General features: G+C 44.5%; 1 protein-coding gene across 1 annotated transcript in view; it reads left to right on the forward strand.

Annotated features, from left to right (window-relative positions):
- Positions 1–14,262, forward strand: part of SUSD2 (sushi domain containing 2) — a 1,032,760-nt gene that overhangs the window by 304,310 nt on the left and 714,188 nt on the right. The window contains exon 16 of the mRNA XM_086943298.1: positions 31–198. Coding sequence (XP_086799424.1) covers positions 31–198 — 168 coding nt within the window. The remainder of the gene's footprint in view (positions 1–30; positions 199–14,262) is intronic.

Genomic DNA, 14,262 nt, shown 5'->3' on the forward strand with positions numbered 1-14,262 from the left:
TGTTGACTCTATCTATTTCCATCCTTCTAGTTCATACTGGAAAAGTGGCTGATTCAGAAAAGAGCCAACTGGTGAATGAGACAAAGTGGCAGTACTACGGCACGCCGGGCACATCCGGGAGTCTGACTATTGACTGGGACGCTGAGGTTATTCAAGCTTCACATGTCACCATTGAAGTTTGGGGCTATGAAGAACATGGTAATCCAGAATCTGTTAACCTATAAGAAATGACCTGTGTAGTGATTAAAAATGCTGTCATAAGGGTAACTTTCCATGGGCAACGCCGCTCTCTCTGAATTGATGATCTAAGTATAATGCTCTCATTCATGTATCTCTACTGCTCCTTTGTTCCCTACCGCTTCCCTCCTTCTGGACGTTCTCCCTTACCTCTCTTTTATTACAGAGCAGGAATGGGGCAACTTGTTTGCACGAAGATAAATCTAAAAACCCTGGGGCAGATTTACAAGCCCCTTACGACACTTTTACGCCGCCGTTGCATCCCTTTTGTGACGCAGCGGCGGCGTAAACCATGCGCCACGTTGCGACTTATTTACAACGTGACGCATCTAGGCAGATGTGTCACGTTGTAAAGCCCTGTGCCACATGAAACCTGTATCAGGTTTCATGTGGGCGTTCTGTCGCAGGGTGGGCGTTCCCTCGCAGGAAAGCCACGTAAAACTGACGTAGTGAAATGTACAAGATTTCACTGAGTCAGAATTACGACGCTGCTGCGTCAAATCCTTACGCCTGCTTGAAGCAGGCATAAGGAGTGAGGTACCATGTTGAGTATGGGCGGCCCCTGTGCATTGCATGAGTTGCATCGCGCTTGCGGCGCAAATCCAGCACTGCACCGCCCGTGCGCCTCAAGATGCGTCACGCATCTGCCCCTCCTTGCACCATGGTGGGCCGCATTGTAAATGCGATGCATCTGTGGTGGCGCAAGGGGGGGATTACGTGACGCATCTGTTCTGGCGCATCCCTGCTGATTTGCAGAGATGCACTAGAAGACGTAAATATGCCCCCCTCTTTTTAGCAGAGATTTTTTTACATACTTCAAAGCAAACTAACACGTTCAGCAAAATTCGCCGAGTGCACTCGATAGGAAGCTTGATGGCTATTTCTTGAGGATTACGCCTGGGTGAAATGTACAGTCATTTGAATAAAACAGACACCATCTTTGCATTACTCCTTGATCAAAAGATCCTTCATGAAGGACAGCAAAGATAATCTTGACTGGCTCCCACCGAGATTTTCCACGAAGTTCTTGCTTTTGTAGCATTACATTTCCTTCCTGTGAAGACTATCATTGTAATGTTCTAGTAGAATACTTAACTTGCACCAGAAGCCCTCCTCCTGTGTTTACTGCCTTTGCTGGAGTACCAGTATGCAGAGAATTCTTGGGAGAATAACACAAACGAAAACAAGATCAATAGCCGAACAAATACAACCTAAACTGTTATGTCAAATCCTGAACTTATCTTTCCTGCAAATGAATACTTTGTTATTCCTAAAGGCATATACGGCTTTGAGAGGTTTGACCATAGAGAAGGATAGGCATGTCCCCCACTAACAATCCTCTAAAATATTAAGGGCCATATTTAACAAAAGTATTGCAGCGCAGCAAGTTATCTTGCTGCTCAACGCAACAAAGGGAAAGAGAAGGAATGCGCTGTATTTATCACAATACAGCGCATTCCTGCCTTTTATCACTGCTAGTGCACAATGAGCTGCCCGGAGCCAATGCAGGCACCGTTGCACCATGGTGCAAGGTTGCCTGCATTGTAGGGACGATTGTTTCTGTGAAGGAAATGGCACCTCCCTGCACAAAAACAATCTCCTGGCGTATTTTCCTCTTTCTATGTGTGCTCAGGCGCAGCCCGTACAGGTAAGAGCGGTGGGGCAGGGCGGGGGTTGGGGAATTGACAGATGACGATGAGGAAAACTTACATTTAATAAAATAAAAACTACTTACCTTGCACTGAGAGCATCGCCAATCCGGTGGTGAGGCGAATGCAAGGTAAGTGGTTTTTGTTTTTTTAATATAAGTTCCCCTCGTCATGTGTCAAATCCCCCCAACCAAGCCCCCCACTCCACCGCTCTTACCTGGACGGGCCACGCTTGTGTGTGCTGCAGAATGCACCACACATAAAAAGAGGAAATAATGAAGGGAAATGTAGATATTTCTCTTTGTTACGCCTCCCCTGGGAAGGCGTAGCATTTTGGCACATTCCCAGGTCTACCAGCAATGGTAAATCTGGAAGAGCTTCAAAATCCATGCATGATGTGTGGGAACTCCCACACAATGCCCATGGCACGTCCCCCTAAGGCAGAATAACGCAACATAGTGATTTGCGCTGTTTTGCATTACTCCAGACTTATCAAGCCATTCAGGGCCATGCAAGGGGGCATTATGTGGCTTCATAAATCACATTTCAATAACTGCGTTGCTTTTGCACCATGCAACCAGGTGCAAAAGCGATGCAAACACCAACAACTTTGTCCAGTAGACACTTCCTTGCAAAGAGTTAACTCTTATTATCTCCACATTATTATCCCACTTCATCAGGTATTTAGCAAAAGCCAAACACTCTATACCTCCATGCATCCTCCATGAGCTGTCTCTCCTTCAGGTGAAGACTTGTCATTTCTATGTAAATAGCTGAAGGCTTAGATTCACAATACAAGCTCCCAGCACTGGCATTCTTACAGGACAAAGGTTTGGCATCCAGTGGAGGCTGACATGAATCGGGGGTGGGGAAGCAGATCGAAAAAAATTATATATTAAACTTCACGGCTGCTGTCTCTACTCCGTCGTCTCTCCTCAGCTTCTCTTCCTGACGAGTACCAGAAGCAGGAAGCACACAGGCTCCCGTAAACCAATCACGACGCTGTCATCACCAACATAGGTACCAAATAGGGTAAACCCAAAATAAGTCACTGGGACCTGGGTATAGGACAGTACAAGGCTAGATCGGTCCCAGTAAACAATTATTCAACATAAACACAACATAAAGAACATGAAAGGCATAATAAAATCAAATGCGTTGTATACTTTGAGGTCCAATGTTATTTAATCACATTGAACACTACATTCGCTTTTGTATCCACATTAAGTCAAAAGACAATACCAAGAGCAAGTGCCCCACATGGGGAGAAGGAAAAGGAGGGTTGAAGGAGAGGTATTGTGCATTAAGTGAGGGTTAAAGAGGTATATAGAAAAGATTGGTATATGTTCACATCACATAATTCTTTATATGAAAAAAACAGCTTTTCTTAAGCCACACAATTCAAAACAATGTATGAAAATGTACAGCCATGATTGAAAAAACAATATCACAGTGAGAATTTGCTGTTGATAAAATTGGCTTTCAGTAAGTTTGTTGACGTTTTGACCCCATCGATCCCTTCGAGTGAGATGGAGATTGTTTTCAGATCAAGAAATTTAGCACCTGGCGGGCCTCCCTTTTGTCACAAATAATTCCTAAGATTTAACCCACACGGCCCTTATGCAATTCTGAGTTCCATATCAGGATCCTTGATTGGTTCAAAGTCCTTTTGGAAGGGCCATTTTCTCTATCAATTCAATATAAGTGCCTGTTTCCCGCTCCCTGTCTTCTGGAGCCTGCCCGCCCAACCACTACAAAACCACCTATAATCAGGGGTGGTCCATGGTGCCCCTCCCCTCCTTCACAGTGCTGAGGAAGACCCCTCCGTAAGGGAATAAGCAACCTACAATTCTTTGGGGGTCAAAACGTCGACAATCCTACTGCCTGCCAGCTTTATCAACAGCAAATTCTCACTGTGATATTGTTTTTCCATGTACATTTTCATACATTGTTTTGAATGGTGTGGCTTAAGGATAAGCCGTTTTTTTCATATAAAGAATTATGTGATGTGAACATATCCCAATCTTTTCTATATACCTCTTTAAACCTCACTTAATGCACAATACCTCTCCTTCAACCCTCCTATTCCTTCTCCCCGTGAGGGGCACTTGCTCTTGGTATTGTCTTTTGACTTAATCGTGGATAAAAAAGCGAATGTAGTGTTCAATGTGATTAAATAACATTGGACCTCAAAGTATACAACTGACTTGATTTTATTATGTCTTTCATGTTCTTTAGGTTGTGTTTATGTTGAATAATCGCTTACTGGGGCCAATCTAGCATTGTGCTGTCTTCAGATAGACAGCAGCCTTGTGATTGGTCTGAGCGCCATGGTTCAGCATTCAGACAGGGATGGGGAACCTGTGCATGTTCTCCACCCAGGCTGTGCAATACAGCTTGGTGAAGATCATGATAATTGAGTATGGCTGTTTGGCCGACTCAAATAAGCTGGCCAAACCATCATGCACACTTAAGAGAGTGCCCACCTTGCCTCCCCCTGCTGGCTGTGATGACAGCCATGCTCTGCCCGCCCCAAAACTGGCTTAAGCATGGTGAAATAAAATGATAATAACATTGGGTTATTATCATTTGATTATTCCTTCTTCGCACTCCTGAAAAGCAGTGGGGCGACGCCTCTCCACCTTAGCAGAGGAGGAGCCGCCGCTGTTGGTATCACTGTCAATATCTAAAATGAATCTTCTAGGTAAAGGGTTTACTACACTGCAGTTTAGCATTAGAATGCAATAGCCACAAATCTAATAGGCTGTTAGTCATAACTCCATATGCCCATCCAATGTCCTTCCCATGAGAGTTCCAATCATATTTATAGATGATCCTAAGCCTCTAAAGGGCACTAGAGGTAAAAGCATCCCTCTCCATCTTCCTGCTCACCCAGTCATTCATCGATGGTTATAACATTAGATGCCAATGCAAACCCCTTGAGCTCAGCAGTTAGGGTATCGGGAACCAGTCCAGTAGCATTCCATTTCGAAAGATAGTATTCAGTATGTTTATCTACAAGTCTTGTAAAACCATTCTATAATAAATATGAAAATCTATGATGTACCCATGCTGTGGTCTTCCAATCCTAAAATTAAAACGTGTTCCACTCAAGCCCCCCAAGATGTTTGGTCTTGAGAGGGAATATCGTGGCACTATGGACCCATCCCTATGTGATTCTAATCGTATAATTCCATGTGTTGTGTTTGTAAAAATCCAACCCAGCTGCAAATGTAAAAAGCTGTCCATTCAGGGTCTGTCTATATAGCCCTCTTTTACTGCAAATTGAGGAATTATCCTAAATTATCCCATGGGTTCCCAGGCTTAAATGTGAAGACATTTGCCACGTGGGTTTGATTTTTATGCATCCACTCTTCAGTCTTCCATAACAGCATTTTCCTTTCCAACTTTGAGCAAACTCAATAAAACGGATGGGAAAGCACGCAGGGAGTGGTTGTCACATCATCCATCAAATGTTATGTTATGTTAATCAATCTTATTTATTTATTTATTTATTTATTTATTTATAAAGCACCAGAATTTACCCCCAAAGGGGTATCTCTGCGCTATAGACGGGATGCCAGAGGGGAAGACCTAACAGCTAGGGAACAGAGGTAAACAGAAAGGTCTTAAGCTGTTTCCTGAAAAGAAGATGTTCCGTGCATTGTCTTAGCTGTACCGGAAGCTTATTCCAGTGACAAGGTCCCAGATAGGATAGGGCCTTTCCACCTTGCCTGGCTCATTTGGTTCTAGGCACTACGAGAAGATGTTTAGATTCTGAGCGAGAAGCCGCCGCAGAATGTAAGGAAAACATTTATCTGCCAAGTAACTGGGGCCAGAGTTGAACAAGGCCTTGTGGATGGTACAGTAAACCTTAAACTGTACACGTTTCCATATCGGAAGCCAGTGGAGCTGAGAGAGCAGGGGCTGAGAGGCCGTCCTTGGTGGTGCATTCAGGATCAGACGAGCCGCCGTATTATTGACAACCTGTATAAGGTCAATGGCGGCCTCGTTAGCTGACAACAGGAGACTATTGCAATAATCCAGGCGACTTAATATAAGCGCCTGGGTTAGCGTCTTCCTAGATAAGTCAGGGAGCAAAGGAAGAATACGACATAAAAGACCCACACATGGAAACACGAACCGGCTGTCTGAGCAGCATGCTCTTTCATGGTGAGGGTCTGTTCAATGCGAAAACCTATGTTTTTCATGCAGATTTTTGGAATAGGGGGGTGCCTAGATCTGAAGGCCACCAGTTGGGGGTCCACAATAATTGAGCTTCCCCGAAAAGCATTATTTCCGTCTTCCCCACATTGCACTGAAGAAAGTTACTCCTCATCCACTGAGAAATGTTTCTCATTCCCCGGGAAAAGGTGGCCTGCTTCAATGGAGTAAACTTTGTGAATGGAAAAAGCAGTTGGGTATCGTCTGCATAGGAAACAGGGGTGAACCCACTGTTCCTCAGCAGATTGGCCAAGGGAGCCACATAGATCTTAAACAATTGGACAATTCTGTTGTAGCTGAACGACATGAACCAAGGTTAACCGCCTGGGAGCGAGAGTAAAGAAAACTCGTCAACCACTTGAGGGCCAAATCTCTAAGTCCGACCTCCTGCCATCTCCTGAGCTTGTTGAGAGAATGAATGCCTGTAGGCGTCTTGGCGCTAGCTGAGCTGCAGAGAAGGAACCGGAAAGCTAAATGGTAGAGAACAGCCAAGTTTTCAGAGATTTCCTAAATGCCAAGAGGTTTGGCAGAGCTTTGATAAAGAGAAGGAGGTTGTTCCACAGCTTCTGCCACTCCAGGTGGCCTGCTGAAAACTGGGCACCACCACCTGTTTCGCGGATGCCGAATGCATGGATTTGGCTGGCACAAACCAGGGCTGTTTTTTTAGAAAGTGGGGTCCCTGGTCATGTAAATCTATATATATAATACAGAGTGCCTTAAACCGCACTCCCTACCTGATGGAAAGCCAGTGAAGCTTTTCAAGGGATTTGGAAACAAATTGATACTTAGCGATTTTTAAGAGCAACTATGCTGCCACTTTATGAAGAGTACAGACAAACAATGGTCCTAGACTTTTGTAGTTAAGGTTCAAAACAGTATCATTGAATGAGTATAGTCATTTAGGCACATAAGGTCATAAGCACACAAAGAAATAGCAAGGCCACTGCCAAAAGACTGATAACTTAAATTTATTCAGTCACACATTAAGGTATTTCAAAGAAACACACTTGAGTTATTTTTCAAAAATGATGTACAATGTTATATACATACGGTTATTATCAGGGAGAAGGAGGTGCGTGAAAGTTTAGCGATCATGTGAAAAAATAGAAAAGGAAAAGAAGAAGCAATTGTTGTTACATTAAAAAATTCAAGTATTTAAGACATTAGGGATCCGGCATAGGTTGAAATGGTCTCCATTTACGTGTTCAGGCCTACCCCTATAAGCACAGTTGTGTACAGTACATTTGTTAAACTGTTCTTCCTCACAGTATAACTTCATCTGTGAGTCAGGTGTAGGGGGCAAATGTAGGGTGTAGGCCTATTCAGGGGCATAGACGTTTCGACCCTATTGCGTAAGGGTGAGTGCGGTCCTCAGCAGCGGGTCTTCCTCAGGACCGGGGTAGGGGGTATCTGAAAATAACCGGGATATTTCAAATGAAGTGGGCAGATAGGGCAATTCTGTCAGTTAAGCGCCTAGATAAAGTTATTGTGCCTCAACATATATAATTAATTTAAAGTGGGGTCACCAATGTTTTAAGTCTGGGGAGTAAAAAAGGCTTTAGCTTCAAGATACAGTGAATAGTCAATCCTGTAAATCCATCAGGAAATGGGAACGTTTCCCAACACTAAAAACAAACATACAGAAATGACATTAAGACAATGTGGAGAAACACATGGAATTGCGTTTGGGGCACCCGTAAAAGGTTAACAGACTCACCCGCTGTGTGGAGGAGCGGCGTGGGGGGTGTCTAGGGGCTTAAAAAAGTGCTTCGTAAATCTGTTGGAAAAGAAGCCAATAATCAATCACGCTGAGCGTGACAACAAAGGCTACAAGCCTCAGATAACTGGTGAGAGGGGCGACCCTATAGGTAAAGAAAATACCTGTTACGGTGAAAGTTAGTCTGGAGCTCGTTAGATCCTCTCAGCGCGCCGCATCAGTCGGTCCCGCCGAGTGAGAGACAGTCGTCGGTTCGAACCGCATTTAAATACAGACGTGCAATTCGAAGAAAAAAAAAAAGCTCAGGCGATGGTGTCATGCGCTTGGAGGACTTACAGTGTGAAAAGACTAGATGGCAATTGTAATGTAGATAAGACGAATGCTAAAAACTTAGTTAATGTGAGCAGGTAAAAATTAAATGTTATGGAAGGTTGAAGTTAGGCGGGGTATAATTGAATAAGTCACTAGCTTTGTGAAAAGATTCTAGCCCATTATGTGAATTGCCAAATAATACTTCCGATGTAATCCCTGTACGGCGGATATTCACCCAATGAGCTTATTAACGGGTATACTCCACTCGTCGCCCTTAGGTAATATCAATAGGAAAAACAATAATTACAAAACAAAGTGCAGTTTTTCCAGTTTAGAGTAAGAAAAAACGATGTTAACAATATGAAGTGCAATTAAAATAAAAGAAGACAAAAACACAAAATGTACAAAGAGAAGTACAACGCAATATGCAACCAAAACACAAGTGAATTAGGCATGGGCGGAAAATCCGTTCCGCTCGCGGATTTTGCGGATTTTCGGGAAATCCGCAATCCGCGAGATTTGCGAATTTCCCGCAAAATCCGCAAATCCGCGAGCAGCGGATTTTGCTCGCACTGCTCGCACTGTTCGCGTGAGTTCGCGCCCCGCGAATAAGTGCAAAATTGCAGAAATACGATTTTAGCAAAACTGAAAGTAACTACTTACCAGGTTCAAAAGTTCAGGCTCATCATTAGTAGCCATTTCCTGGAGTGCTTCCTGAGGGGCCCCTCCAGAGTTCAGTTGCCAGTTGAAACTATTATGTGACCCTGCTCTGAACCTCAGAATAGTTACACATATGCCACAAAGGTCCTGAATTACAGCTAAGGGAGACAAGCAGGAGCCAGGCTGGAAGTTAAAATCCATTAATCAGCCCCTAATTCATTATTGTCAGTTGGGGCAGGGCAGGTGTTGTAACTAATTTTGCAACAATGAAAGCACTTAGCAAGTGCAAAAGATCACTAATCAGGGCGCACTAAGGAAGCAGGTGCCAGCTAAAAAAATATTCTGTGACACATGAATCAGCCCCAAATTAATTCAGGTCACTTGAGGCAGGGAAGGTGTGCTTTGCTTTGCCGAAAATAATGTACACTGGACAACCAGAGGGTGTGGTGATGAAACAGAGGGTGGCATGGGTGGGCCAGAGGGTGGCATGAGTAGTCAGAGAGTGGCAGTGGTGACAGAGAGTGGCAGTGATGAAGAAGAGTGTCCCAAACAGGATGGACACGTAGAAACAACAAGTTCGCGAAACTTGCGACCCGACAGGTAAGTTCGCAATTTGCGAAAGTGTACAAAACCCTCGCGAACTGGCAGAAACACGGGCGAACACAAAAAAAAAAAAAATCCGCAAATTCGCGGGAATTCGCGGATTTTGCGGATTGCGAATCCGCAAATCCGCAAAATTCGCGAACGCGAGATCCGCAAAATTCGCTCATGCTTAAAGTGAATGTACAAAAACAGTCCAGCTATGTATAACGGAGAACACATGCAGAAGTCTCAAGTTATATCATAATGCTGGGAAACATGTTCACATCCTGCCTACCAGGTTATACGATTTAGAAAAGGGGGTGGTGATGAACAGAGTGTCTGAGTTAAACAGACCACTCTTACCCAGTCCAAAGATCAGGGCTTGATCCATCACCGTTTATTTATCTCACTGCCCCATCCCAGCTCAGAACCTGGCTATATGCAAATCAGTCTGTCCCTGGCCCAGTGCATCATGGGAACAGGGCAGACTAAACTACCAAGCCAATTCTTCACCAGAAAGGAGACAAGCTACCGGGGACCGGTTTCTGGCATTTAAGCCTTCTTCGGCCCTGATCTCTTGACTGGGTGAGAGCTTTCTGCTTAATTCAGAGACTCTGTCCCTCACCACCCCTTGTTGTAAATATTTTTGTCCACCCTAAGCGTGGAAGGGTATTCTCAGATGTGAGACCCTTGCTCATTGCACCATCAGGATTCAAGCAAACCGGGCCAAAGACGGCTGTAATGCCAGAAACCGGTCCCCGGGAGCTTGTTTCCTTCCCAGTGTAAGAATTGGCTTTTGTAGTTTGGTTTGCCCTGTTCCCATCATGCACTGGGACAGGAACAGACTAATTTGCATACAGCCAGGTTCTGAAACTGGGATGGTTCAGTGAGCTAAAAAACGGTGTTGGATCTAGCCCTGATCTCTTGACTGGGTGAGAGCTTTCTGCTTAATTCAGAGACTCTGTCCCTCACCACCCCTTGTTGTAAATACCAGGTTATACAGCGTACATGAAACAGAAAGGGAGGCAAAGGGAGCGATTCCCATGATGGCACCTGGGATTTATAAAACATGTGGCCATCATAGAGATAGTGCCACACCTGTTCCATCATGAAGCTGCCAGGCAAAACAAGGGTGTTAGATACCCAGCTCAACTAGCCATTATTGAGGGTGCCTATCTGTCTTGAGATTTCAGTTGTTCATTGAGACCCCTGTTAACAGTGTCAAAAATGTGGATCCATTTGCATTTGCGGACATTCATTATGTTGGAAAAGACCCACCGCGTGGATTGGCCTGTACTTTCTCTATGACCCACCACCTAAGACTCTCAGCCGAGTGTCCGAAAGTAGTAAAATGGTCCACCAAAGGGGCACCTTGTGTGACGCGTTATGAAGAGTCTCAAGTTTATTTAGAACATGTTGATAGATAGAGCGATTACAGCAGTTGACTTTCGAAAGTACCCACAACGTCACTACCATTTTCCGTATGGTAGCTGGAAAGAATGGTAAGATCTTCTTAATAAGCTGGAGGGTGTAGAAAGCGGCAAATGTGAGCGTATTTATCGGATCGTGATAGGACAGTTTGTCATTTATATGGATTCCAAGAATTTTAACCTGCCCTCACAGGTGTGCGAAGGGTGCCTAGATCAGAGGGCCACCAGGCAGTAGACCGGAAAGGTGGCATTGTACCAAAAATAAGGACCTCTGTCTTATTTAAATTCAGTTTCAGACAATTCAAGGACATCCAAGAACTGGCTGCCTGCACACTTTACTGGAAATTGGATGCAGTCCCCGACTCATCTGAATCTAATGCGTTGACTATTTGGGTGTTGTCTAGATAGGATGTCAGGGCAAAGCCAAAAGATTTTAATAGCTTTGCCAGAGGAGTAACATAAATGTTAAATAGTGTGGGACTAAGTGAGGACCTCTGAGGGACCTCGCAAGGTAAAGAGTAGGTATCGGAAACAAATTTGCCAGATTGAACCGACTGAAATAGACAAACAATTCTCCTCCTTTTGTGAGATCAGGATATCAAACCAATTTCTGCTTCTGCAAACACTACTCTGCTATAACTATGGCATATGTATTTACATCCTACTCTAGAACCTTAGGGATCACCCGCTCACTAAGGACCAGCCTTGAGGCATCTTATGGCCTGGAATCGCATAACAAGGTTATATCTGCCTGCGGCACTAGGAGCTGTTAAGCTTCAGCAGTGTGAGACAGGGGCCGGCAATAGGCCCAGACATAAAAAAAGAAAGAAAAAAGGGGCCCCATCAGTGAATGGTGGTAGCTCAGAACTTTGTGACGTATCTTCTTAAAGGACCTTGAGTGGAGCAGGAACACGTTTCTAGGTGCTGCTAGCATGACTTTTACATTTTAAAAGTAATTACTCCCGATGACACAACTCATGTTGCAGCTGCACATCCCCCAAAATTGACGTGGGTGAGATGGTTGTCACTGTTGCGTGCTCAGCCGCTGCATACCATGGAAGTGGTGCCTGCTGGCTGCGATGTAACCGAGCAGGATGGGTGTTGGCAAAACCTGCCCAAATGGCAAAAAAACCTTCCTTTGGGATAAAAATAAAACAGCCCACATGCTATCTTCTTAGGGTGGCCTATCTGGCGGCACCAGAGTGCCTAAAGGCTAGTCCAATCTTGGACTTCAGGGGCCATAAACCTTTACTTTCTTGTGTACCCTTTCTTGTGGGATCAACATATTTCCAAGTTTCCATGTATAATGCATTCCAATAGGCACATGCAAATGGTTTGCCCTGGTAACTTACGGCGGTGTCCCCAGTTCTTCCAACTTTGATGTCAGTTCTTGGGTCACTGTGGAAGATATTCCTCAGGCTGATGAAAAATGCAAACTGAAAACACATAGTTAAAAATGGGATAGATCACATTGCTGAGAACATATCTACCCCCTGGTCCCTATTGGAGCCTCAAGTCCTGGTCAATAGAAAGGAGTCCCACACTTTATTACTTCGAGACACCAGGGCAGCAGTCTCCTTCATATGCAGCCCTTCTCACTGACCCAAGTTACTCTGTACCTGCAGTAACTTAACGCTCCGCCCAAGATCTGCCAGAAGCACCCCAACACTGTATTAAGCCCACGACCAATCGCTAAGAACCTGCATCCTGGTCCTGACAGAACAGAGGTACCCAAACCCTGGATCTCCGCACCCCAAGCACTGTCAACAACATCTTGAGATATTGCACATCGGACCTGCTACCATCCAACTCTACATCAAGCCCACATAATCTAGTTGCATCCCCTTAGCCTAGTCTCTTGACCCCAGGATCCATACGAACTACAACCACAGCCGTGTGTGTGTGTGTGTGCACCAGTTACAGAGCAACATCTAAGGCCTCAGAAATCTTTCTGCAGTACCCGGTATACTGCACCCAAGGAACTACTACAAAAGCATCCATCATCCTGGAATGCGACCTCAGGAGATAGGACACTTCAGCCCTAAATGCCAAAAATGTACCATTGCTAAACAGGACTGAGATTCCTTGGTACAGGAAGTCCAGTGCCATCACCTAGGGAACTGCACCCCTGCAATGGTCCTTCACTCCACACCAAGCCTCAGGCACCACCAAGGATCTAAAATTTTATTCGGAAGCAGTTGACACGCCTATGCACTCGAGATTTTATTTATATAAGATTTTATTGCCATTTTATTAAAAGAAAAGTGCACCTTTCACATCACCGCAACAACAACAAATCACAGCATTACAATAAGCGTATATGCACTGAACAGTCTATGGTATGTGACTCCACAGCTGTCAGAGCTCCACTTGGTTTGTCCTTCCATGGAGAGATACTCATGCAGGGTCCAAGGGGGACTTTCATTGGCTCCTTGTTCCCTCACTAGTCCAAGGTGTTCCATCCTGCCACCCCAGATACTGATGTGATATTGGGGACCTACTACCGGTGTGTTTATGGCGATCCTCAGTGATATGTAATAGCCTGGGATTCATGGTTATCTCTCCAAATTAGGTGGATGCATTTCCTCCAATGTTTTGTAATTATCGCCTTACGCAACTATTAATACCAGGCGTATGCGTGCCAGTTTTATCCGTTAATGTTCAAGTCGAAGGGTATGTTTATGAGAGTGAGTTTGGGGTCTTATTCCAGTTATCACCTGGTCACTTTCTGGAGTGTGTATTGCCCTGCAGTCCAAAAGGGTCTCATCAAGGGGCACTGCCATGCATTGCGGATTAAGACTCTTGATTATTTTCCACATCTCAGGCACTAGATGATGACGTGTGAGATGAACAGGTTTGTAAATATTTGAGTTAGGATGTGTGGAATTGATTTGCAATGGCAACCTCTCTTGGGGCCACCCTGGCTATTCACCACCCCTCATCTGTGACGGTCCCTGCATCTTACTCCCAATTCTGCTGGAGCGAGTCGACAGTGTCTAGACTGTGTATTATCATTGATCCGTACACAGCGGAAATCTTTCTGCAATCCATGTCTCCCATCAATAGTTTGCTTCAGGAGGATTCAAATCAGGAAGTTTGGGTAGGTCTTTGATGTGAGGGTGTAATGCATGTCTAAGTTATCAGTATTTGAAAAATTGATGTTTGCTCATATCAGGGTTGCCTTGGAGATTAACACATATTGATGCCCACCATAACGTCCACTAATTTCAAAATGCACATTTTTGTCCATCTGTGAAAGCCCTATAATGCATTTTCTTGGATTATTATTGCCTAGAGGGATTTCTTTACTGAGCCAGTTATACCAGGCAAACTTTTATTACATTTTGTGTTTAGATGTAAGGGCCGGGTGAATTTTCCCACACTACAGGAAGTGCAATGGATGTGTACTGCTAATTGCCTACTTCTCTGTCACAAATGTGGGTCTGTGCGG

This window comes from Lissotriton vulgaris, chromosome 11 (genome assembly GCF_964263255.1).
Source record: "Lissotriton vulgaris chromosome 11, aLisVul1.2, whole genome shotgun sequence".
In the NCBI taxonomy this organism is placed as follows: domain Eukaryota; kingdom Metazoa; phylum Chordata; class Amphibia; order Caudata; family Salamandridae; genus Lissotriton; species Lissotriton vulgaris.